This window comes from Gymnodraco acuticeps, unplaced genomic scaffold (genome assembly GCF_902827175.1).
Source record: "Gymnodraco acuticeps unplaced genomic scaffold, fGymAcu1.1, whole genome shotgun sequence".
NCBI classification, from domain to species: Eukaryota; Metazoa; Chordata; class Actinopteri; order Perciformes; family Bathydraconidae; genus Gymnodraco; species Gymnodraco acuticeps.
In genome coordinates, this window is record NW_022991938.1 from 385,105 (window position 1) to 409,232 (window position 24,128).

At 41.0% G+C, this 24,128-nt stretch overlaps 1 protein-coding gene across 1 annotated transcript; it reads right to left on the reverse strand.

The window, feature by feature from the left end:
* Positions 1–105: 105 nt before the first annotated feature.
* On the reverse strand, positions 106–22,526 carry csnk1e (casein kinase 1, epsilon). The gene is given in 12 exon segments (XM_034200410.1): positions 106–2,413; positions 4,009–4,070; positions 4,721–4,866; positions 7,740–7,974; positions 8,576–8,724; positions 9,128–9,298; positions 10,229–10,457; positions 15,599–15,747; positions 18,091–18,184; positions 18,186–18,202; positions 20,185–20,282; positions 22,271–22,526. Coding segments are annotated over 10 exon segments (1,299 nt in total). The 5' UTR covers positions 20,261–20,282; positions 22,271–22,526; the 3' UTR covers positions 106–2,413; positions 4,009–4,037.
* Between the last annotated feature and the right edge of the window lie 1,602 nt (positions 22,527–24,128).

Genomic DNA, 24,128 nt, shown 5'->3' on the forward strand with positions numbered 1-24,128 from the left:
CTTCCAAAAGATGTATACATATATTCAGGATTAAATAACAAGTATGAGTGATACAATTTTGGGTATATTAAAACAATTTACAACAAAATATACAACAAAGACGTCTGAATAAGCTGTGTATACTTTAATTGATTCAGAAAATATACACAAACATCATAGTAATAAAGTTGAAGCATGAAGAAGAAGAAATGTCAGCTCCATCCCATCGTTGAAATCCGTCCCTCCTGACAGACCTGGGTCCAAACACTCGTCAATAAATATGAACAGAAACCTCTCTGTCATTGCCCGCCACACTGAGAAACAAAACACACACATCTGGCGGACTCCAAGGGTTAAAGTGTGTGTTTCACATTTTACCCAGCGCCGTCAGGAGGTCAACATTTCTCTCTCCAGCTCAAACTTTAAACAATCTGTCTCATTCTGGCAAAAGGTATATACACATTGTACATGTATTCAAAACAAAGGGGAATAAAAGCCAAAGTAAAAAACAATAATACAGACTTGTTCACCACCAAGATCTGATAACTGTCTCAAGTTATAGTTTCATCCCTGGTTTATTACTATTATTACTTCGGGGTCATTTTGTGTTTCTTTGTAGTTGTTATGAATGTATTTATGGTGTTTTTGAAGTCATTTGGAGGTATACATTTAACATGTAGAATAAAACAAAACAAAAAAGTAAAAAACTGTAATTAAAAGTTGTCCACCACCAATATTTATAACTTTCTCAAGTCATTGTTTGTCTGTGGTTGTTTTTCTCCTTTAGTTGCCATTCATTGGAGTAACGTTGTGGTCTTTTTGAGGTATCTATACATTTCAAATGTAGTATAAAACGAAATAAAAGAAGCTAAAGTAAAAAACTATAATAAAAAATAGTTCATTTTATAACTTTCTCAAATTTGTTTTTCTCCTTGTGCAGCCTATAGTTTGTGTCCTTTTGTGTCCTTTTGTAGTTGTATTGGATGATTTTTGTATCAATCATTGAAGTTAAATAACAACCGAGTGTAAACAATTTCTTTCTCAGGGAGTCAGGTGTCATTCAGGACAAAAGACATGGATAGCTGTTCAAACATACTGGTTTGTGTGTGTGTGTGTGTGTGTGTGTGTGTGTGTGTGTGTGTGTGGCCTAGCATTACTATCCTTGTGGGGACCTACATCTGTTTACACAGTCACGTGTGGGGACTCGCCTCCCTTATGGGGACAAAATGGAGGTCCCCATAAGGGAATCATTAATTTTAGGGTGAAGACTTGGTTAGGTTTAGGTTAAGGGTTAGGGTTAGGCATGTGTTGGTTATGGTTAAGGTTAGGATAAGTCTCCAGGAAATGCATGTAAGTCAATGTAATGTCCTCTGAAGTGATGTATACATGGTATGTGTGTGAAATAAAAGAAGCTAAAGTAAAAAAACTATAATAAAAAATAGTTAATTTTATAACTTTCTCAAATTATGTTTTGTCTGTGGTCGTTTTGCTCCTTGTGCAGCCTATAGGTTGGAGTCCTTTTGTGTCTTTTTGTAGTTGTATTGGATGATTTTTGACCCTTTCTTACGTCTCTTTGTAGTCATTTTGAGGTATCTACACATTATACATGTAGTAAAAAATGAAAAAGAACTAAAAAACAATACAAACTTGTTCACCAGTGAATATGTTAAAACTTTCTCTAGTCTTTTCATACATGGCACGCTAAAGGCTTTATCATATCGTACAATCCTCATGGCTCTCCCTTTCCATTTTAATTGGGACTATTCTTCTGTTATAATTCATTCACAGTCACTCTAATCTCCTCCATCCTATAGGCTTTCTAAAGCAAACACTTCAGACAGTAACACAGACAGACACCGACACATATTGACGAAAAGCAGCCTCTCACACGCTCTTTGATCCATCTGTTTTGAGCCTGAATACACTGTCTCCATAGTTGTTTACATATTTGTTTATAATCAAGAACACCATAAGCAGCGGATGGAGCTCTTAAACATTAGCAGGTTTTATAGCTGATTTTACATTTTTTTTATCACAGGTGTAAACCACAGAATAACTTCAATTTAGTCCGTTTTGTGCACTTTGATGGATTATTTTTGCAAGTTGAGCCTCGAGTCGATGGGCAGGTGAAGATGAGTGAAGAAGAGGGCGGGGCCTGTTTGACCCACTTCCTGCTGCGGCCACAACCCGGAAAAAAGCAGAACCAATCAGATCCAGAGTTTTTTGTGTGTCCCGCTTTTTTTTAACATCTCAGTGTTTCTCCGGCTCTTCCTGGTCACCACTGTTCACACAGCACACTGACAGACACACGGACGGCCTCCACTCCCTCTTTAAAGGCCCGAAACGCCTCCTGCTGCTCCTCTGGTCCTCAGAAACTCATTCATCTCTTCATTCATCCACTGAAAATTAAGGGCTATTTAACACCCTGCAGCTGCTGAAGCACAAGCAAGAAAACATAGAAGATACATTTCACTTTTGGGCTTCATTATAGGATGAAATGTGTGTTTGTTTAGGAAACAGATCCCATGTGATGATACACATTGCATTAGACCTTCTCTCAAATCGATCTGACTTCCTTACCATGTAATTAATTCCTACTAAAAAGTTTAAAGGGTACATTTAGTATTATAGTATCTATAATATTTTATAGACCCTTTTTACTCAGGTTTTAGGTCTAAGTGACAGACAAACATCTTTGATGGTTTGTTTGTATTAAAGGTCTCACGTCATGGCCATTTCTACTGATCATAATTCCATTGTTGAGGTCTACTAGAATACATTTATATTATTCAATGTTCCAAACTCACAATGGTTTCTCATACAGCATCTCTGTATAGTATGTGTATTCACTCTCTGTCCTAAACGGCTTGTTGGAGCTCCTGCCCCCCCCCCCTCCCTCCCTCTGAGCCCAGTGGCCGTCTGCGAGACACAGCGAGACACAGCAAAGCAAAGCCCAGCCCGAAACACACACACACACACCCGCAGCCTGGCTGGGAGTTTGTGTGTGTGCCCAGGCTGAGTTCCTCATAGTGTCCCGCTCCTCGCAGCAGCGAGCCTCGCAACGTCCCGCCGTGTGTGTGTGTGTGTGTGTGTGTGTGTGTGTGTGTGTGTGTGTGTGAGGAAGTCCGCGGATTGGTCCAAACGTAACGGCTCCGCGGACGTAACATAATGGCCGTTACGTTACGTCACTATACCCGAAATACGTCACGATACCCAAGAAGTAAACAATGGAAAAAGAGAAATCTCCAACGAGGCGTTCTGGGGCAGCCTCGACAGGTCTTTTCTGTGTTAGAGTTGTACTCGCTACAGGGTGTACTTTGAGGGTTTGTGGCTCTGCAGACCGTTTACATGCAGACAAACCTTCATAACAACAAGGGGACGGGTGATAACCAGAAAAGCATGACATGGGACCTTTAAACTAAATCATTGCAACTGCAAAACAGGTTACTTTTGTCTCATAATGTCCGAGACATCATTATAGAAACGAGCCTACAGTGGAATAAAATGTCTAAAAGAAAAAGAACATTTCACGGGGAAATGTCATCTTAAATGTTGTACATCCTTTTCTCCGCCTGTATCTGGATTTCTGAGAAACAATTGGTATTTTTGTATTAATCATTGTAGTTAAATAACAACTGAGTGTAAACTATTTCTTTCTCAGGGAGTCAGGTGTCATTCAGGACAAACATGCTGGTGTGTGTGTGTGTGTGTGTGTGTGTGGCCTAGCATTACTATCCTTGTGGGGACCTAAATCTGTTTACACAGTCACGTGTGTGGACTCGCTTCCCTTATAGGGACATAATGGAGGTCCCCATGAGCGGAATCATTAATTTTAGGGTGAAGACTTGGTTAGGGTTAGGGTTAGGCATGTGTTGGTTATGGTTAAGGTTAGGATAAGTCTCGAGAAAATGCATGTAAGTCAATGTAATGTCCCCTGAAGTGATGTATACATGGTATGTGTATGTGTGTGTGTGTGTGTGTGTGTGTGTGTGTGTGTGTGTGTGTGTGTGTGTGTGTGTGTGTCCATACCTGCCACTGACCTGCAGGCCAGGAAGAATTCATTTTGCCAGATGTTCAAACGGCACACTGACCTGAGAGAGGAGGGAGAGATGAAAAGCTTAAAGCAGATCAAAAGGCGCAATATTATAGCTCTCCCACGTCCAATCGTTTTATGTCCTATATATATTCATGTTGCGTTGTTGGAGGAGCCTGGGACTGACGTTTTTCATTGCCATATCTAAACTGTAACTACTGTGCATATGACAATCAAGCCTTGAATCTTGAAAGATCTTGAAAAAGTTATTTATTGACCTCTTGGGTTTAGTGATTTGGGCTATTTGTTCAGAATATGAATATACAGTATGTGTTCTGTAAGAGGCGTTTTCTTCTCACAAAGCTGTGCTGCTAGCATAGAAATATTATCGAACAATGGGCCCTGGAGCACAGTATGGATACAGTATGTAAAAGCCCCACCTCTTCTCCCACAAAGGAGCAAGACACAAAGACCTTATAGTTGTTTAGCTTCGTCGTGTTGTGCTTTTGTGTCTATTAATGATCATTGCATGCCATGTTTTGTCTTCTGTGGTTGTTTTGCCAATATTTTGTTGTAATTCTGTGTATTTTTCTCTATCTATTTGATGTTGTGTCTTTCTGTGTCTTCATTTTTTTGTAGTTTTCTTTTTACCTCTGTTGTTGATTTATTATGCATTTTAAATGTAATGCCAAGCCCCACTCTCCCTACCTGTGAGGCAGTTAAGCGAGACTGCTCGAGGCGTGCAGTGACGTCGGAGGAGGAGACTTTGGCTGGAGCTCCACGATGCAGCCTCATGGCCACCTTCCTCTCTCGCTCAGCTCGCTCTGCTCTGCCCGCCTGAGGGGAGCGGTTACCTGTACACACACACACTTGATTCAAAGGTCCCCTATTATACTGTTTTTCATCAATATATTATAGGTCTCAGATATATCCAGAACCTGTCTCTGATTGGCTGAAACACCAAACAGATCATTGCAGCATTACCCATAATCCCCTCTGTTTCAGCCCTGTTTCCAAAGTGCTGATTCTCTGTCTGTTACTTTAGATGAAAATAAGGAGCCCCTCCCCACGCCCCTCTGAGAGAGATTTGGTTACAAAGAACTCAATGGTGCTCTAGGAGGAGATTCAGGTGATAAGGTGGGGGGGGGGTTACCTTGGTTGGTGATTGGCTAATGGTTACACAAGACAACACATCGTTATGACATCATAAAGTGGCCAAAATCTGATCAGCTCATTTTCAGACAGGTTTTTATAGAAATGGATCAAAAAGAGAGAGAATCTTTGTTCCCGAAACTTTCAGAGTCTCTTTCCACAGAGGGGACACATGTTGATGTAGAAGAGACATGAAGAAGAGGGGACACATGTTGATGTAGAAGAGACATGAAGAAGAGGGGACACATGTTGATGTAGAAGAGACATGAAGAAGAGGGGACACATGTTGATGTAGAAGAGACATGAAGAAGAGGGGACACATGTTGATGTAGAAGAGACATGGAGAAGAGGGGACACATGTTGATGTAGAAGAGACGTGAAGAAGAGGGGACACATGTTGATGTAGAAGAGACATGAAGAAGAGGGGGACACATGTTGATGTAGGAGAGACATGAAGAAGAGGGGACACATGTTGATGTAGAAGAGACATGGAGAAGAGGGGACACATGTTGATGTAGAAGAGACATGAAGAAGAGGGGACACATGTTGATGTAGAAGAGACATGGAGAAGAGGGGACACATGTTGATGTAGAAGAGACGTGAAGAAGAGGGGACACATGTTGATGTAGAAGAGACATGAAGAAGAGGGGACACATGTTGATGTAGAAGAGACATGAAGAAGAGGGGACACATGTTGATGTAGAAGAGACATGAAGAAGAGGGGACACATGTTGATGTAGAAGAGACATGGAGAAGAGGGGACACATGTTGATGTAGAAGAGACATGAAGAAGAGGGGACACATGTTGATATAGAAGAGACATGAAGAAGAGGGGACACATGTTGATGTAGAAGAGACATGAAGAAGAGGGGACACATGTTGATGTAGAAGAGACATGAAGAAGAGGGGACACATGTTGATGTAGAAGAGACATGGAGAAGAGGGGACACATGTTGATGTAGAAGAGACGTGAAGAAGAGGGGGACACATGTTGATGTAGAAGAGACATGAAGAAGAGGGGACACATGTTGATGTAGAAGAGACATGAAGAAGAGGGGACACATGTTGATGTAGAAGAGACATGAAGAAGAGGGGACACATGTTGATGTAGAAGAGACATGAAGAAGAGGGGACACATGATGTAGAAGAGACATGAAGAAGAGGGGACACATGCTGATGTAGAAGAGACATGAAGAAGAGGGGACACATGTTGATGTAGAAGAGACATGAAGAAGAGGGGACACATGTTGATGTAGAAGAGACATGAAGAAGAGGGGACACAGGTTGATGTAGAAGAGACATGAAGAAGAGGGGACACAGGTTGATGTAGAAGAGACATGAAGAAGAGGGGACACATGTTGATGTAGAAGAGACATGAAGAAGAGGGGACACAGGTTGATGTAGAAGAGACATGAAGAAGAGGGGACACAGGTTGATGTAGAAGAGACATGAAGAAGAGGGGACGAAAGAGTGGGACACATGTTGATGTAGAAGAGACATGAAGAAGAGGGGACACATGTTGACGTAGAAGAGACATGAAGAAGAGGGGACACATGTTGATGAAGAAGAGACATGAGAGAAGAGGGGACACATGTTGATGTAGAAGAGACATGAAGAAGAGGGGACACATGTTGATGTAGAAGAGACATGAAGAAGAGGGGACACAGGTTGATGTAGAAGAGACATGAAGAAGAGGGGACACATGTTGGTGTAGAAGAGACATGAAGAAGAGGGGACACATGTTGATGTAGAAGAGACATGAAGAAGAGGGGACACATGTTGATGTAGAAGAGACATGAAGAAGAGGATTTTGCATAATAGGTGACCTTAAAAAGCTCAGACACACACAACCAACATTCAAGAATCTAGATGTAATGCTGCTGCCTCATGTGTCCTGCATCTGGGCCAGAAGTCGCACTTGAGCACTATGCAAAGAGTACAAACTAAAAGCCAACATCACGTCATTCCTGCACCTGCGTGAGAGGAAATAACTCTTCATAACAGCGGGATGGTGAGAAACGGGATTTCCATCTCCCTGTTTGTGTCACACAGAGAAAATGACCATAAAGTTGACTTTGACCATGATACAGCATTAGTTTCTTTTCAAAAAGAGAAACACAAGAGACTTTAGAGCTGTTATTTTGGTACACACGTAAAAAAAAAAGCAGGTTTAGGGTTAGGGTTTTTCTTTCCTTTAACAGACTAATGGTCTTGTAGTGATGGGATGTACGGCTCTTTGAAGGGAGCCGGATCTTATGGCTCCGTTCCTTTCCGAGAGCCGTTCAAAAGAGACGTTTTTTTTTTTTTAAAGTGGAGGTGGAGATTATTTGTTGACCCTGCTTTAAATGATATTTTGGCTTTCAAATGTTGCACTCCGCTTTATCATTGCCTATGTTTTTGTCGAAGTGCATCCAAATGCTGCTGCGTTTCCACTCTAAAAACACGTCGTCCACCTGAACCACTGAAGAACGGCTCTCACCAAGTACCACTCGGTTCCCTTCGTTCGTACCAAAGCGCCGTTCAAAAGAATCGGATCATTCTCGAACGTAACATCACTAACAACCCCCCTCCTGACCTGACGGCTGGACCCCCCGCGGGGCCGGGGTGGAGGGCGCAGCGTCCGCCTCGTTCCTGACTCTGTTAGCGGCTGCCGGGCTGGGTCCAGGAGGCAGAGCTCGACCTCCAGCTGCTCTCTGACCTCCTCCCGCTCGCTCCTCACCCTCTTTCCCCGCTTTCCCCTCGTTCCCCTCTTTCCCCTCTTTCCCCTCCCTCCTCTCCCTCGCTCCTTCCTCCTTCGTCCTGCTGGCTCCCTGAAACACAGAGGAACCGTTCAGACGACAAAATGGACCAAATACGCTTTGGTTTGGTCAGTGTTTGTTTTGAAAAAATGAGTGGGGATGAAGTATTAATCTCATTTAAGTCAAATTTTACTGCCAATTAATTTCTTGGTGTCATGAAATCTTGAATGTAATGTAATTCTACCCTCACTCATCCTGTTAAACTAATTAAATTATTCAAAATAAATTAATAAATAAAGACAAAATGGACCAAATACGCTGCTATGGACAGTCTTGCACTAATGTACATATTGAAGTGACTGTTATTTTATTGATTTGTGTGCCTTTATTTAGGTCTTAATGTGGGTATATGTATAATGTGTCTTTTGATTGTGTGTGTGTGTAGTATATGCATATTTCTATATATATTTGTATTTTTATATTCGGGATTGTGGGAAACTGTATTTCGATCTCTGTCTGTACACACAAACTGAAAGATTGACAATAAAGTTGACTTTGACTTGACAAATCAAAAAGGAAAATGTTTTTTGAAGCCCCAATCTTAGACTAATCTGTGAAAGCATGGTGCAAAACGAAATGTCAGCTAACTATAAACACCATCTGTTTGACTCACAAACTTCAGCATGTTCCAGTCGAAGACGTAGTCGTAGGAGAAGCCCTGTCGGTGGAAGAGGTTTCTGAAGAGCTGCCGCAGGTACGAGTAGTCCGGCTTGTCGTCGAACCGCAACGAGCGACACATGTTCAGGTAGGTGGAGAACTCAGCTGGAGAGAAGTCAGAATCATAGTTAACTTTATTTACAGAGTGTGTGTACAGTTACAACGGATTTGACTGAAAGAGGAGTCAGAAGAAGATGCAACTGAGTACAAACAATTTATTTCTCAGGTAGTCACGTGTCATATAGGACAAAGGACATGGATAACTGTTGCTTCTTTGTGTGTGTGTGTGTGTGTGTGTGTGTGTGTGTGTGTGTCACATGTCCATGTCTGCCACTGACCTGTCAAATATGTCTGTTAGTTGCATTTTAAATCTCAATATCACAGTCAATCTTGTTCAATTAATAGTGGGTTGAGAAAATCATGATTGCAATTTATATTCGACAGATTGTGCAGCTCTGGTGTTTTAAAGTGGCCTTTCTATTGTTTCATTGTTTCTATATCTACTCACAGGGGTATCCCTTGCAGAGCACCTCGATGGGGGTGGACATCTTCTTCTCACTGATGCGTTCGTACTTCTGCCTCTTGGTGGCGGCCTTGAGGCCCTGCCAGGGCAGAGAGCCCAGGTTGAAGTACATCAGGACGTAGCCCAGAGACTCCAGGTCGTCTCGCCTCGACTGCTCTGTGGAGGACAGGAGATCACACAGAGGAGAGGAGAACGTGAAATACAAACATATTGTTGAGGAAAGAAGAAGAAGGAAAGATAAAGAACGAGGAAGGAGGAAGAGGAACGTTTAAGAAAGAAGTTCAGAGAGTCCAGTCGACACATTTTCAGTTACAGTTGGAGAAAATCTTGACAGCCCTGGATTACCTTTCACAAGCTCAAATTGACTTGAAATCAATGGAGGTCAATGGAAGGAATTTCATAAAATCATCTGTTGTAGCTTAGAAAGGGGTTTTGTTCAGTCAGTAGTTAAGATTTGCAATTGAGCGGTGTAGTATTTGTATTTTATTTATTCATTTATCATTGTTAATATATATTTTTTGAGGGTTTTTATTGAGTTATTTAATGTATTTTAGTCTGAACTTTATCTCATTTTGTTATTTATTTCCTGTGTCTATACAACTCTTAAAATGCAAATAAAAAGGAATTAAAGTGCCGGTGAAATACATCAAAATTAAATGACCCATTTTTCTCATTTTTTAAGTTTTCAGATTGATGAGTACTTTTAATTTGCAAATACTTTCTCTATTTAGAACAAATCACGTATACTAATATACTGTAGCCTTGAGATAGGGTCCTGGTCCAGCTGTCTAGCTGGTGATCATGGCAGTCATACAGAGTTTTGCTACAGGTGTTGTCAAACAGTTCCTTATATATCTAAAGTTTGCTAGATTGTATTTAGTTATTTGCATTACCTTTCAAATAAAGGAAAGTCTTTTCTGGAAGTCATTATATTCCCATAGTTATTTCTGTGTTTGTTCTAAAACTGAACGTGAGTCTTATCATTAGTCATAGATGGTCCTTAATTACCCGGCACGAATTCTCCTGACATTTTGCTGAGCAGACACACTTTCACACACACTCTAGGCTAACATCTGTGTGTCTCACCGATGCCCAGGTGTGTGTTAATTGAGGCGTAGCGGGCGGTGCCGGTCAGGTTCTTGTTCTCGCGGTACGGGATGTGCTGGTGCGTTCGGGCGTCGCGGTACTTCTTGGCGAGGCCGAAGTCGATGATGTACACCAGGTTGCCCTTCTTACCGAGACCCATCAGGAAGTTGTCGGGCTTCACGTCTCGGTGGATGAAGTTCTTGGAGTGGATGTATTCAATCCTGCTGATCTGGAGAAAAAAGAGAGATGTAGGAACAGGAGAGTTAGTGCTATGTATGGACTGTACTTATATAGAGCTTTATCCAGTCTTTAAGACCCCTCAAAGTGCTTTACATACTACATGTCATTCACCCATTCACACCCATTCATACAGAGCAGTGTACCTTACTCTAGGACCTAACATTCACACACATTCACACACCGTTGGCCATCGGGAGCAACTCAGGGTTCAGTATCTTGCCCAAGGATACATCGACATGTTGACTGCACGGGCTGGGATCGAACCCACAACCTTCTGGTTGAAAGACGACCGCACTCCCTCGCAGCCACTGTCGCCACAGTGTATGCTAATATTATTGAAAATAGCAGTGGTGGAAGATTTTTTTACTCAAGTAATAGTAGTACTTTAGTACAAGTAAAAGTCCTGCATTCAAAATCTTACTTAAGTTAAAGTACAAAAGTATTCGGCATCAAGTTATATAATTAATAGTGAAAGTACTCGCTATGCGTAATGTCCTATTTCCGAATCAAATATATATTGAGTCACTGGGTTACCATTTAGATTATTGATGTGTTTTTATCACGGCTGATTAAATGTGGAACTAATTTAAATACTTGATATACTGCTGCTGGATATCATAACCTATAAAAATATGTCAATGTATATTTAACACTTGATGTATATTTTGTACAAGCTAATAATCTAAATCTAAAGAGTAACTAAAAGCTTTCAAATAAATGTAGTGGATGGAGTAAGAAGTACAATATTGGCGTCTAAATTGTAAGGGAGCATAAATGGAGAATATTCCATACCTCAAAATGTTCCTTAAAGATAGGGTAGGTAAGAATGGAGAAACCAGCTCGAGTGCGCTAGAATTTGAAAGTACGCAGCCGGAAAAAATCTGCCCCTTCCTTCAGACTTCCTGACAGAGCCCCTCCTCCAACACACACGAACGCGCACATGACCAATGAGGGCACGAGATAAATTTGTGCACGAGATGGAAGGCTGACAGGCAGGTCGGCCATCCAGTTATTTTAGCCAGCTCAGATGATTGGTCGTGCTTTTTACAGCGACACGGCTTCCACAGATGAAATGTTTTTATGTATATTTATTGTCAAAGCATTTAAGATATTCATTGCTATCGGGATGTTAAGAGCATTCCATGGAATATAACAAAAAGTGTTTCTGAAGTGAATTACATACCCACCTTTAAGTACCGTACTTGAGTAAATGTACTTTGTTACTATCCACCACTGGAAAAAAGGAGTTGATGATGCATTTCCAATCATATTTAAAAAGACCTCAGCTGTCTAAACGTGCACCTTTTCTTGCACATAAGTCAACCTCGGTCTGGGCAGTGGCGCAGATTTCAATATGTGGTTATTTTTTGACTGCAACTAAGTGGATCATTTGTGGAATATCTCCATCCAAACCTCTGAAGCTTGTTTCCCGGCTCGAGACAAAGCGTATCCCCTCGCTATCTCCGAACATTCAGCTTCCTCCATGAAAGTCAAACGCTATCTAGGACACGGGAGATCCTGAAGACCTAGTCCTCGTCGCAGGGGTCAGTGTGCTGGATGTAATCCCTCGTGTCCTTCTTCAGTCACATTTGTTCTTTTCGTCCCGTTTTCTCTGCGTAACTTTGACCTCTTCTCCTAACCGCTCTCTCTGCTGTATCATCGCTCCTCTCCTCTTCTCTAAAGGAGCAATAACTAACATTTTAACTCTCTCATAACATTAATTGCCCTCTATATATCTGCTGATAGGCCGACAGGGTTATTGATCAAAACCAATGACTCAACCTTTATTTCACTGGGCAATGAGTCTCGTGCTTTAAAACTCACTCTCACTTTTAGACCACACACACATATAGCAGGGATGTAAAGACTTCCAGCATCGCAAATCTACCACCAAACAAGATGAGTAAAAGTAATTTATTGTCTGAAATAGAGCAACTATTAGCGGGATGCTCTCTACAAGTCTAAATCAAATCAAACTTTATTTATATAGCCGTTTTCATACACAAAAGGTAACACCAAGTGCTTCACAAACCACAAAAACTCAATAAAAAGAACACTAACCTGCCTTCCAAGGTAATAAATAGAGTAAAACATAACTTTGTCATTAATACAAAATACCTAAAGGGGCTTTATTATACTTATTTCAGGAGTATATCAGTATGTAGTGTCTCTACTTTAAAGAGTGCTCTACTGCTGAAGTTCAGGTGTATATCAGTATGTTTGTCTCTACTTTAAAGAGTCCTCTCCTGCTGATGTTCAGGTGTATATCAGTATGTAGTGTCTCTACTTTAAAGAGTGCTCTACTGCTGAAGTTCAGGTGTATATCAGTATGTAGGTTCTCTACTTTAAAGAGTCCTCTCCTGCTGATGTTCAGGTGTATATCAGTAAGTAGTGTCTCTACTTTAAAGAGTGCTCTACTGCTGAAGTTCAGGTGTATATCAGTATGTAGGTTCTCTACTTTAAAGAGTCCTCTCCTGCTGATGTTCAGGTGTATATCAGTATGTAGTGTCTCTACTTTAAAGAGTCCTCTCCTGCTGATGTTCAGGTGTATATCAGTATGTAGTGTCTCTACTTTAAAGAGTCCTCTCCTGCTGATGTTCAGGTGTATATCAGTATATAGGTTCTCTACTTTAAAGAGTCCTCTCCTGCTGATGTTCAGGTGTACATCAGTATGTAGTGTCTCTACTTTAAAGAGTCCTCTCCTGCTGATGTTCAGGTGTATATCAGTATGTAGTGTCTCTACTTTAAAGAGTCCTATCCAGCTGATGTTCAGGTGTATATCAGTATGTAGTGTCTCTAATTTAAAGAGTCCTCTCCTGCTGATGTTCAGGTGTATATCAGTATATAGTGTCTCTACTTTAAAGAGTCCTCTCCTGCTGATGTTCAGGTGTATATCAGTATATAGGTTCTCTACTTTAAAGAGTCCTCTCCTGCTGATGTTCAGGTGTACATCAGTATGTAGTGTCTCTACTTTAAAGAGTCCTCTCCTGCTGATGTTCAGGTGTATATCAGTATGTAGTGTCTCTACTTTAAAGAGTCCTCTCCTGCTGATGTTCAGGTGTATATCAGTATGTAGTGTCTCTACTTTAAAGAGTCCTCTCCTGCTGATGTTCAGGTGTATATCAGTATGTAGTGTCTCTACTTTAAAGAGTCCTCTCCTGCTGATGTTCAGGTGTATATCAGTATGTAGTGTCTCTACTTTAAAGAGTCCTCTCCTGCTGATGTTCAGGTGTATATCAGTATGTAGTGTCTCTACTTTAAAGAGTCCTCTCCTGCTGATGTTCAGGTGTATATCAGTATGTAGTGTCTCTACTTTAAAGAGTCCTCTCCTGCTGATGTTCAGGTGTATATCAGTATGTAGTGTCTCTACTTTAAAGAGTCCTCTCCTGCTGATGTTCAGGTGTATATCAGTATGTAGTGTCTCTACTTTAAAGAGTCCTCTCCTGCTGATGTTCAGGTGTATATCAGTATGTAGTGTCTCTACTTTAAAGAGTCCTCTCCTGCTGATGTCCAGGTGTATATCAGTATGTAGTGTCTCTACTTTAAAGAGTTCCTCTCCTGCTGATGTTCAGGTGTATAACAGTATGTAGTGTCTCTACTTTAAAGAGTCCTCTCCTGCTGATGTTCAGGTGTATATCAGTATGTAGTGTCTCTACTTTAAAGAGTCCTCTCCTGCTGATGTGCAGGTGTATATCAGTATGTAGTGTCTCTACATGTCTCCATGCTTTAATGTTCAAAAAGCTCTTTATTTTTCTCATACTGCCTGTACTGCAGCACCTCTTTTCACCCTCTGTCTGAAACCAGAGCCCAGTCTGCTCTGATTGGTTAGCTGGCCGGCTCTGTTGTGATTGGTCAACCGCTTACAGATGTCCCGCGCCTTAGCCTATCACGTACAATGTGTTGGAGCGCTAGCCAGTGGTAGTAGTGTGTGGGACAGACTTTGCAGACCATTTAACACACCAAGGGCCAAAATGTATCCAATAGACACCTATTATGCAAAATCCTCTTCTTCATGTCTCTTCTACATCAACATGTGTCCCCTCTTCTTCATGTCTCTTCTACATCAACATGTGTCCCCTCTTCTTCATGTCTCTTCTACATCAACATGATCCCCTCTTCTTCATGTCTCTTCTACATCAACATGTGTCCCCTCTTCTTCATGCCTCTTCTACATCAACATGTGTCCCCTCTTCTTCATGTCTCTTCTACATCAACATGTGTCCCCTCTTCTTCATGTCTCTTCTACATCAACATGTGTCCCCTCTTCTTCATGTCTCTTCTACATCAGCATGTGTCCCCTCTTCTTCATGTCTCTTCTACATCAACATGTGTCCCCTCTTCTTCATGTCTCTTCTACATCAACATGTGTCCCCTCTTCTTCATGTCTCTTCTACATCAACATGTGTCCCCTCTTCTCCATGTCTCTTCTACATCAACATGTGTCCCCTCTGTGGAAAGAGACTCTGAAAGTTTCAGGATCAAAGATTCTCTCTCTTTTTGATCAATTTCTATAAAAACCTGTCTGAAAATGAGCCGATCAGATTTTGGCCACTTTATGATGTCATAACAATGTTTTGTCTTGTGTAACCATTAGCCAATCAGCAACCAAGGTAACCCCCCCCCCCCCTCCTTATCACCTGAATCTCCTCCTAGAGCACCATTGAGTTCTTTGTAACCAAATCTCTCTCAGAGGGGCGTGGGGAGGGGCTCCTTATTTTCATCTGAAGTAACAGACAGAGAATCAGCACTTTGGAAACAGGGCTGAAACAGAGGGGATTATGGGTAATGCTGCAATGATCTGTTTGGTGTTTCAGCCAATCAGAGACAGGTTCTGTATATATCTGAGACCTGTGATATATTGATGAGAAGCAGTATAATAGGGGACCTTTAATGTGTACCTTCTATTACCATCACTGTTTGAGTATAGTTTCACCTTAGGTGCCCTCATGAGGAACCTCTCTGCAAAGACTCCATTAAGAAAAGCAGTGTTGTTCAGCGAGCTCTTAAAGTGATTAGCTGCTACAGAGAGACTGAAGGGTAATAAACGGCTATGGATCTCAGGAAAAACCCTGATTAACGTATTATTTTTTGGGATGGGAGGTTTGTTTTTTACAGTGCGGTGTGTCTCACCATCTGGTCGGCCAGCAGCAGGACGGTCTTCAGGCTGAACTTGCGGGAGCAGAAGTTGAACAGATCCTCCAGACTGGGGCCCAGCAGCTCCATCACCATCACGTTGTAGTCGCCTTCAGCTCCGCACCACTTTATAGACGGGATTCCCACTGAGGGAGGTTCAAGATTCAAGGCTTTTATTGCTCATTCGTACATAGCTACAGTGTAGTTATGACAATGAACATCTGAGGTCACAGGCTCCTCCAACAGAGCAACACAATGAAACAGATAACAGTGCAAGTAAATAAAATAAAATAGAATATAATATAATAAAAAATAGTGCTGAATAGTCTATATACAAGTCATTGGAATATTGATATATGTGGGGGAAACTTCTGAAGCAATTGGAGAAAGGACTCTCAGAGACACGAGGAGAGCTGGAGCTTTGATGGCAAACACTGACGGTTTATTTGGAGCTTCGGCCGGAGAATTCACAAGACATGTCACGAGTTGAGATGCCACAATCAATTCTGAAGACCTCTATACCCCAGACTCATGTATTTAGCTAGTTCTCAGGGAATAATCAACATTCTTCAACAGATAGACTAAACAGCTGAGGACACTGAATCAACTTTGTTGTCGCTTATGGCTTATCTACACCCCGAGAAGGATGTGTTCCAGGTGTCCCACAACAATAACTACCTCTGACCGAGAGTTGCCCGGTCACAAACTGGTAACATCAACAACTTGCTAGGGCAGCCCCTCCTTATGGGAGATAACGGCTGCTCAAGGCTGGTCAGCTGCGTCAGAGGGCGAAGGAGGACATGCAGGGCAAATTATTCCCCAACAATATATATGAGTTACACACAGATGAATGTTATGCAGGTGTTTAGGGGGGGGGGGAATCAGAGAATTAGGAAACACAGGGTTGAAAAACTAAAAAGTACCTATTATCTCCTCTTAATTTAATGTATGGTTGCATTATGAATTTCTTGGCTTAAATTAATATTTTATGTTACAACATTTGTTGTTTTTATGAGTTCTGTTGATATGATAATACAACTCAAATTGCCGTGTTAAATTAAACCAAAAATGCAGTTAATATAGTAATACAAATATTATAAAATGATATAGTACTACAATTTTATGTTAAAAGATTTACAGACATTTTTTAACACTTTCACATGTAATGATTATTATATTTGTCACTTATACCTAAATACTTATTATTAACAGTACACACCATGTTGGCCATTATTGCACTGTCTATATTTCTTAAGAACAAATATAATATAGCTTTTTAACTTAATATATCTAATTCCTTTTTCATTAAAAAAGTTATTCATCTTCCTTTCTCACCATTTTTCTGTTTTGGACGTAACAAGTGAATTCTCCCCTCCCTGGATAATCGAAGATGTATTAATTCAAAATGTAAGCTTCATCACCTTTCACCTTTCACTACTTCTCAATGCTACTACACCACCATAAAGGTCTCTCAACAATCCTTAAGTGACTTAAAGGGGACCTATCATGTAAAATGCACTTTCTGATGTCTTTTATAAACATGTGTCCCGGTGTGTCGGGGAACTCACGCAGCATCAGAAAATAAAACCCTCTCTCTTTTCCTCCGTACCCAAATCTCTAAAAACGGGGAACAACGGAGCTGATCCAAATTTGCGTCCGATGTGACGTAATTTCGGAAATGTGGACCCACGGCAAGTTGCTATTAGAAACAATGCCTTATTTATTTAATGTTTTGTGAGCTGAGCTGTGTGATTTTATATTTTATGTATCTCTCTGTACAGCACATGGTCTGGAGGTTTTAAAGTGCTATATAAATAAAGTTGGATTGGATGCCTGACTGTTTTGGACGTAATATGGTCTGTGTTTACATTAGCATCGCTAACACTCAGAGCTAACCTGTACTGGAGAGAGTGTGTGAAGAAGCAGGAAATAAAAAAAGGAACTCACCTTGTGGTATAACCGGCAAGAGAGAAAGCCTTTGAGCTCCATACTGTTTCAGAAATAATCCTTGATGTGGTTTAGAACAGGATGGCATTTCATCACAGCAGAATTTAACTTTATCTCCGGTAGAATTCTAATCAGGCATTAGCTCCACCTCCTCTTTTTTTTTTTTAAGCCAAGGACCCAAAATCCCCCTTTCTCTAACAGGGCTGTAAAAGAGGGGTTTGAGGGATTTCTAAAATGCATGATCTGTTTGTATTTTGAGAAAAACACATCATAGACATGTTTTTATATATTTGTATATATCTGAGACCCATAATATATGCCTAAAAATAGCATGATAGGTGACCTTTAAATGCTCTTTAATTATAGACTACGTTCAGTGTCCCTGAATGCACCTCTAATAAGGCTCTTAAATGACACGCAGAATTCCCTCCTGAAGAACGGCAATCATTATTCCCCTCAGTGGCTCTAAATAACCTCTTAAACTCTCCGCTGCCTCTCGGCGCCCCGTAGTAAAGCTTTCAGAAACCTGCCACACTTCTTACCTCCGCCCTGCATCATCTTGTAGAACTTGCTCTCGATGTGGAGCTGTGGATGTTTGGTTTTCACACATTCCAGTTTTATGGCCACTTCCTCTCCCGGTAGCGATGTTAGAGCCTGGAGGGAGGAATCACAATACTTTTAAATATCCGAGGGGGAATTGGGTTTCGGTACAGTTTCTTCTTTTTAGAAGGAAATAAATGTAAAAAATAGATGAATAGATAAACAGATGAATAGATAAATAGATAAATAGATAAATAGATAAATAAATAGATAAATAGGTAAATAAATAAGTAAATGTAAATATACAATACAATACAAATACAATTAAAGAAATAATTGCAAACAAAATATATATATCTGTATTAAAGGTGGGGTGGGTAATTTTGGAGAAACCAGCTCCAGTGCGCTAGAATTTGAAAATACACAACCGAAAAAAAATGTGCCCCTTCCTTCAGACTTCCTTACAGAGCCCCTCCTCCAACACACACGAATGCGCACATGACCAAACATATGGGCTCAGAACAGTCTCATAATACACACATGCACACAGAAGGATTCACACTTGTATTTCCGGATCCACACTTGTGTTTTTCAATGCACACACACACATGTGTTCCGTTTCATATACATGTAAATAAAATCCAAATACAGAAAAAACTTTTACATAGGCCTATGTATTTTTGATCCTCACATATTTGTTTTCCGTTTAAATCCCCTGAACCTGCAAACACAAACCGCTTCCTGTGCACGGATCGCTGTGCATTCGTGTGTGGGTTTTTTGAGACTCCCCTGACGGTCAGCCGATTCGTACTTGTAATTTTTTCTATCTATAGCCAATCAGATGTCTCCTCAATTCTAAGCCAATCACATGAGTGCGCCCCCACGAGGGTATGATTTCTTGCGTTCATGACACTTCATATACACATTTTTGCACTGTCCAGAACAGAGGGCGGAGCTTCAGGTAATCATGCAGAGCTGCGTGTCTCCATCAGACTCAGCAGCTGATCTGATCTCTCTCTTGCGTCCGGTTATACTTCACTCGCGTTTATGTCCATATCGATCAGATCCAGCTCTCCTGATCGGCCTTTATAGAGAGCACCGATCAAACTATTCAGAGTGAATATCGGCCGATAATGACCGGCGGGGCTCCCCCCGTTGACAGTTCACTGTCTAGCACTGGCTTCGTAGTGCACTGGTCGATTAGGCTAAGCTAACCTGTAGCTGCTCCCTCCACACTCACAACAACTTCATACAGACATAAATAAAGCAGCTGTATTCGCCATACAGGAAACACACATTTAAAACGGTTTTGCCTGCCGTTTTTGTGTACACAAGCATTTGTCAATGGTTCGGAAAGTGGCGCTGTAGGCCTACCTACCTTAATAATATAAAGGCTTGTATTTGCGTGCATTTCCTGTTCGGAAAGTGGCGCTGTACTGAGAGTGGAGGGTGTCCTGAGATTAGCGCCTGCAGGCAGGCTCCATGGAGCTGTCAGCTCCGGACAGCGCAAAATGCGTACATGAAGCGCTACGTCATGAATGCAAGAAATCTACCTCCATGGGGCGCGCTCATGTGATTGGCTTAGAATTGGAAACGGAAAACAAATATGTGAGGATCACAAATACATATGTAAAAAAAATGTCTGTATTTTATTTACATGTATATGAAACGGAACACATGTGTGTGTGCATTGAAAAACACAAGTGTGGATCCGGAAATACAAGTGTGGATTCTTCTCTGTGCATGTGTGTATTATGAGACTGTTCTGAGCCCATACAATGAGGGCACGAGATAAGTTTGTGCACAGATGGAAGGCTGACAGGCAGGTAGGCCATCCAGTTATTTTAGCCGGGCCGGCTCAGATGATTGGTCGTGCTTTTCACAGCACTACGGCTTCCACAGATGACATTTTGTATGTATTTATTGTCAAAGCATTTAATATATTCATTGCTATCGGGTTGTTAAGAGCATTCCATGGAATATAACAACAAGTGCATGCATCAAAGAAATGTCCTTGTACATTCTAAACATGTGTATTTTACTTGGTAATAAACCTTAGTCTTATTCAGGTTAACAGAAGAAGTGTAAACTCTCACCGAGGTAAATATCTCCGAAGGATCCGCTCCCGATCTTCCTCCCGAGGCGGTACTTGTTCCCCACCCTCAGCTCCATGGCTGCCGAGCTTTTCAACTCACTGACACACACACACACACACACACACACACACACACACACACACACACACACACACACACACACACACACACACACACACACACACACACACACACACACACACACACACACACACACACACACACACACACACACACACACACGCACACACACACACACACACACACACAAAGCTGTCATCAATCAGAGGTGATCAATAGAGCAAAAGAACAGTGGTGCAAATCTGCAGACTTTAAACTCACTTCATGAAAGAAAGTGAAACGGGAAGCTTTTGGGAAGCGGCAGAGATGAAAATGAAAAAGTGCAAATCACTGAAGCTCAGCAGAGACGTGGAGAAGAGTTACATCTCTGGAAATGTGGAGGAAAAAGTTGCTTACTTTTAGCTACTGAGTGACTTCATGTGAGTTTATGCAATGTGGGAGAAAAACATGTTTAAATCACGCTAGAAAAACATATGACGCACAATGAGTGAGCAACGACAAAAGTTTAAGCCAAAAACACCATGTGGATTTAGTAAAGTAGGACATAAGTAAACACACACAAAAAAAGACACATGAAAGATTGTTATGATAGTTAAAATGATAGTTCAAACTGATAAGGAGTAGGAATTTAGCCAACCAGTAAGATTTGATAAGAGACAAATCAAATAATGACATAAAACATATAAAACAAGTGTTAAAATCAGGAACTTGAGGGGTCGAAATGAATCGCAGCTCACGAGCATATCAGAGAGATATTAGGATTCAAAAGAGTATTAAAATGTCTAATCAATTAAACATCACAAATCAATTTACTGGATGCCCATGTAACAATCTCAACACAGGTGTAATACTGTCTTATTTCAATATTACATTACATGTCACTTGTTAGACGCTTTTATCCAAAGCGACTTACATACTCAATACTGTGGGCAATCCCCACAGGAGCAATTTGGGGTGAAGTGTCTCAGGGACACAACGACATGCTGACTGCATTGGGGTTTGAACCTGTGACACCCTGATCCCAACACCAACGCACAACCCACTGCACCACACGCCTCCCACTAGCAATAATAGCAGCAATACCCAGGACCACCCTGCTTCTGTTGGCCAGGTTTTGTTAAGTTAAAAACATCCGACTTCAGAGGAATAAATATTATGGTAGTTTAGAGAACAACAATATAGGCCAAGTAAGTGTTTAGAAAGTGCATAGGGGGAAAAGGGACTATAGCTAAAGTGTGAAGTTGTGTAACCTGATTTATTCTGTAGGAAATGGGGGGGGGGGGGGGGGGGGGGGGGGTTGGATCAGCCTCTCACACACTCTTCCCAAAGCACTTCAAGGCAGTCTGGTTCTGTGTATAATTTTTTTGAACTGGAGTCCCCTGACGGATTTCGCATGAGTCATGTTTTCTGTGTGTGTCTGAAGAGCCATGAAGCAGGGATTCAAAAGTGAGGACATAACTGAGGGGTTTGTTTTTTTCCGACATTTACAAGCCAGTTTGACATTGCACTAAATGCTGACTAAGTTCTTTGTGGCTGCATTGTAGACCTACACCCCATCCACATTGCACTGTGCAGGGGGAAATGCTGCACATTAGCAAACAGGGACTAAAAGTGAGGAAATGACTGTAAATAACTGTGCAATATATCATTTTACTTGCACTACTGCTACCTGGCTGCTGTCACACTACCAAACCCTTTACCTCATCTCTCCTCAGAGCTGCTGTGTTACAACACTGAGAATGCTGCAACACGCTGCAAAAAAACAGGCGTGATGTTTTCAGAGAGTCGTGCATTTGCTCCAGATAGCACAGGAGAATTGGAGGAAAACACATCCCAGAATGACCATAAAATGTAGGGATAATTCCTAAAACCGCACCCTCAATGCTAGGACCCCTTAACAAACACACACCCATTTGACTAACACACACACACACACACACACGCCTCGAGACACCTTGACTAGCCAACATGGACCCCCACCCCACCTCCTCAACCTCCTCCTCACCGGGTTATGTCAGGTTTGCTGTGGCTGTCTCTCACTCAGGACCCCGGACAGCGACGCTCCAAAGCGGCTTCGGACGGCTCATAACCTCGGAAACCCGAACCCGAACACTTCCGGAAAAAAACGAACCCCTTGCAAAAAAAAATACAGCAGACAGAAGCCACTGGAAGATTATCTGTGAGGATATTTGAGTGTTTTTTGGGGAGGAAAAATGCCAAAAGCAGACACTGAGGTCCTTCTCTGTCGCTGCTGTGCTGTGCTGTGCTGTGCTCTCTCTCTCTCTCTCTCTCTCTCTCTCTCTCTCTCTCTCTATCTCTCTCTCTATCTCTCTCTCTCTCTCTCTCTCTCTCTCTCTCTCTTTTCTCCTCTCTCTCTCTCCTCTCTCTCTCTCTCTCTCTCTCTCTCTCTCTCTACTCACACACCCCCACCCTCTCTCTCTCATTTACACCATTGACAATATCAATGATGTCATGCACAGACTGGAGGAAATACCCGGATGTTCTTAAAGGCACAGCGTCGATACTGCAGGCATGAATTAAGCGCATCACTTCAATTTGAGATGCTACATGCATTTTAACTAATGCATGACTTTTAATGACGTTCATTCTTAAAATATAAAATAGGGAACACATATATCATTGCTCGGTGTAACACTAATTGCTGTAACTATAGTGGTAAATATTATTTATGACATCATTACACTGCATCAAGATTTAGATTAATAATGCAAAATATAACAAACAAATACATACTTTGTTGTGCTGTAGGTTAAGATAACACGTTTTTGCTGGTGAATTAATAAACTACAGGCAGTATTTAGTACAAATTAAATGAAGAAACTCCTTCTTTAACTAGCTGCTAAATTAAAGTAGCATGAATGCACCAATAATTATACATTATTTAACACATAATATGTATTATCCCAAAGTCGTTTAATTATTATTATTGTGTATTTTTACATTTTTGTATTACTATTTTTACTTCAGTATAACATGTAGGGGGAGAGTGGGGTAAGTTGAGCCATTTTTTTGTTATGCTGTCCTCTAAGCAAGGAGAAATGACACATAGTAAAAATGAAAACACACACCTATAATGTCTCCTATCAATGGCAATGATCATAATTAATATTTGATCAAGGGCAGTGAAAATATGACTTCTTAAAATAAAAAAGTCTTGTGGCTCAACTTGCCCCAGTGTAGGGGTAAATTGATCCAGGTCAGGGGGTCAATTGAACCACTGTTCAAACCTGGGCATACCTGTTCAAACCTGGGCATACCTACAACAAATCTTAAAGGTAACTATAAACTATAAATAACAAACCAAATACAAGCTTAGTTTTTCAAATATTTTTAATATACATTTCGATTGAATTGATTGATTTTTTTTTAACATGTTAAAAGGAAAAGTAATCGTACAAATGGTGATACAATTTCATACATCTTACCAATCAAACACAGGGTACATTCAACTTTAAATGTAGCCTACAATGAGCTCTTATTATCAACTTGGCCTGCTTTCATTCATTTCTCCATTGAAAAACTGGCTCAACTTACCCCGAGGCCCATGGTTCACTTTACCCCATAGCCACCATTTTAGAAAAAATAGCCTAGCGTTAAAATTCAGTCATCTTTAGCTTAATGATTCACATGGTTTAATACGCTGCCAACACATCAACATATACAATATATGTGTTTAAACCTGGATACTTTTTTTTTGACATGACAGCCGATATAGCTGACAAAATGTACTTTGACAAGCAAAAAAACGTTTTTTTGTAAACATGTTTACTTATCAGACCACAATGAGTATCTCTCTTTCACAGGCAATGAGAAATGGGAGGAGCTTGCATACTTTCTGGTCA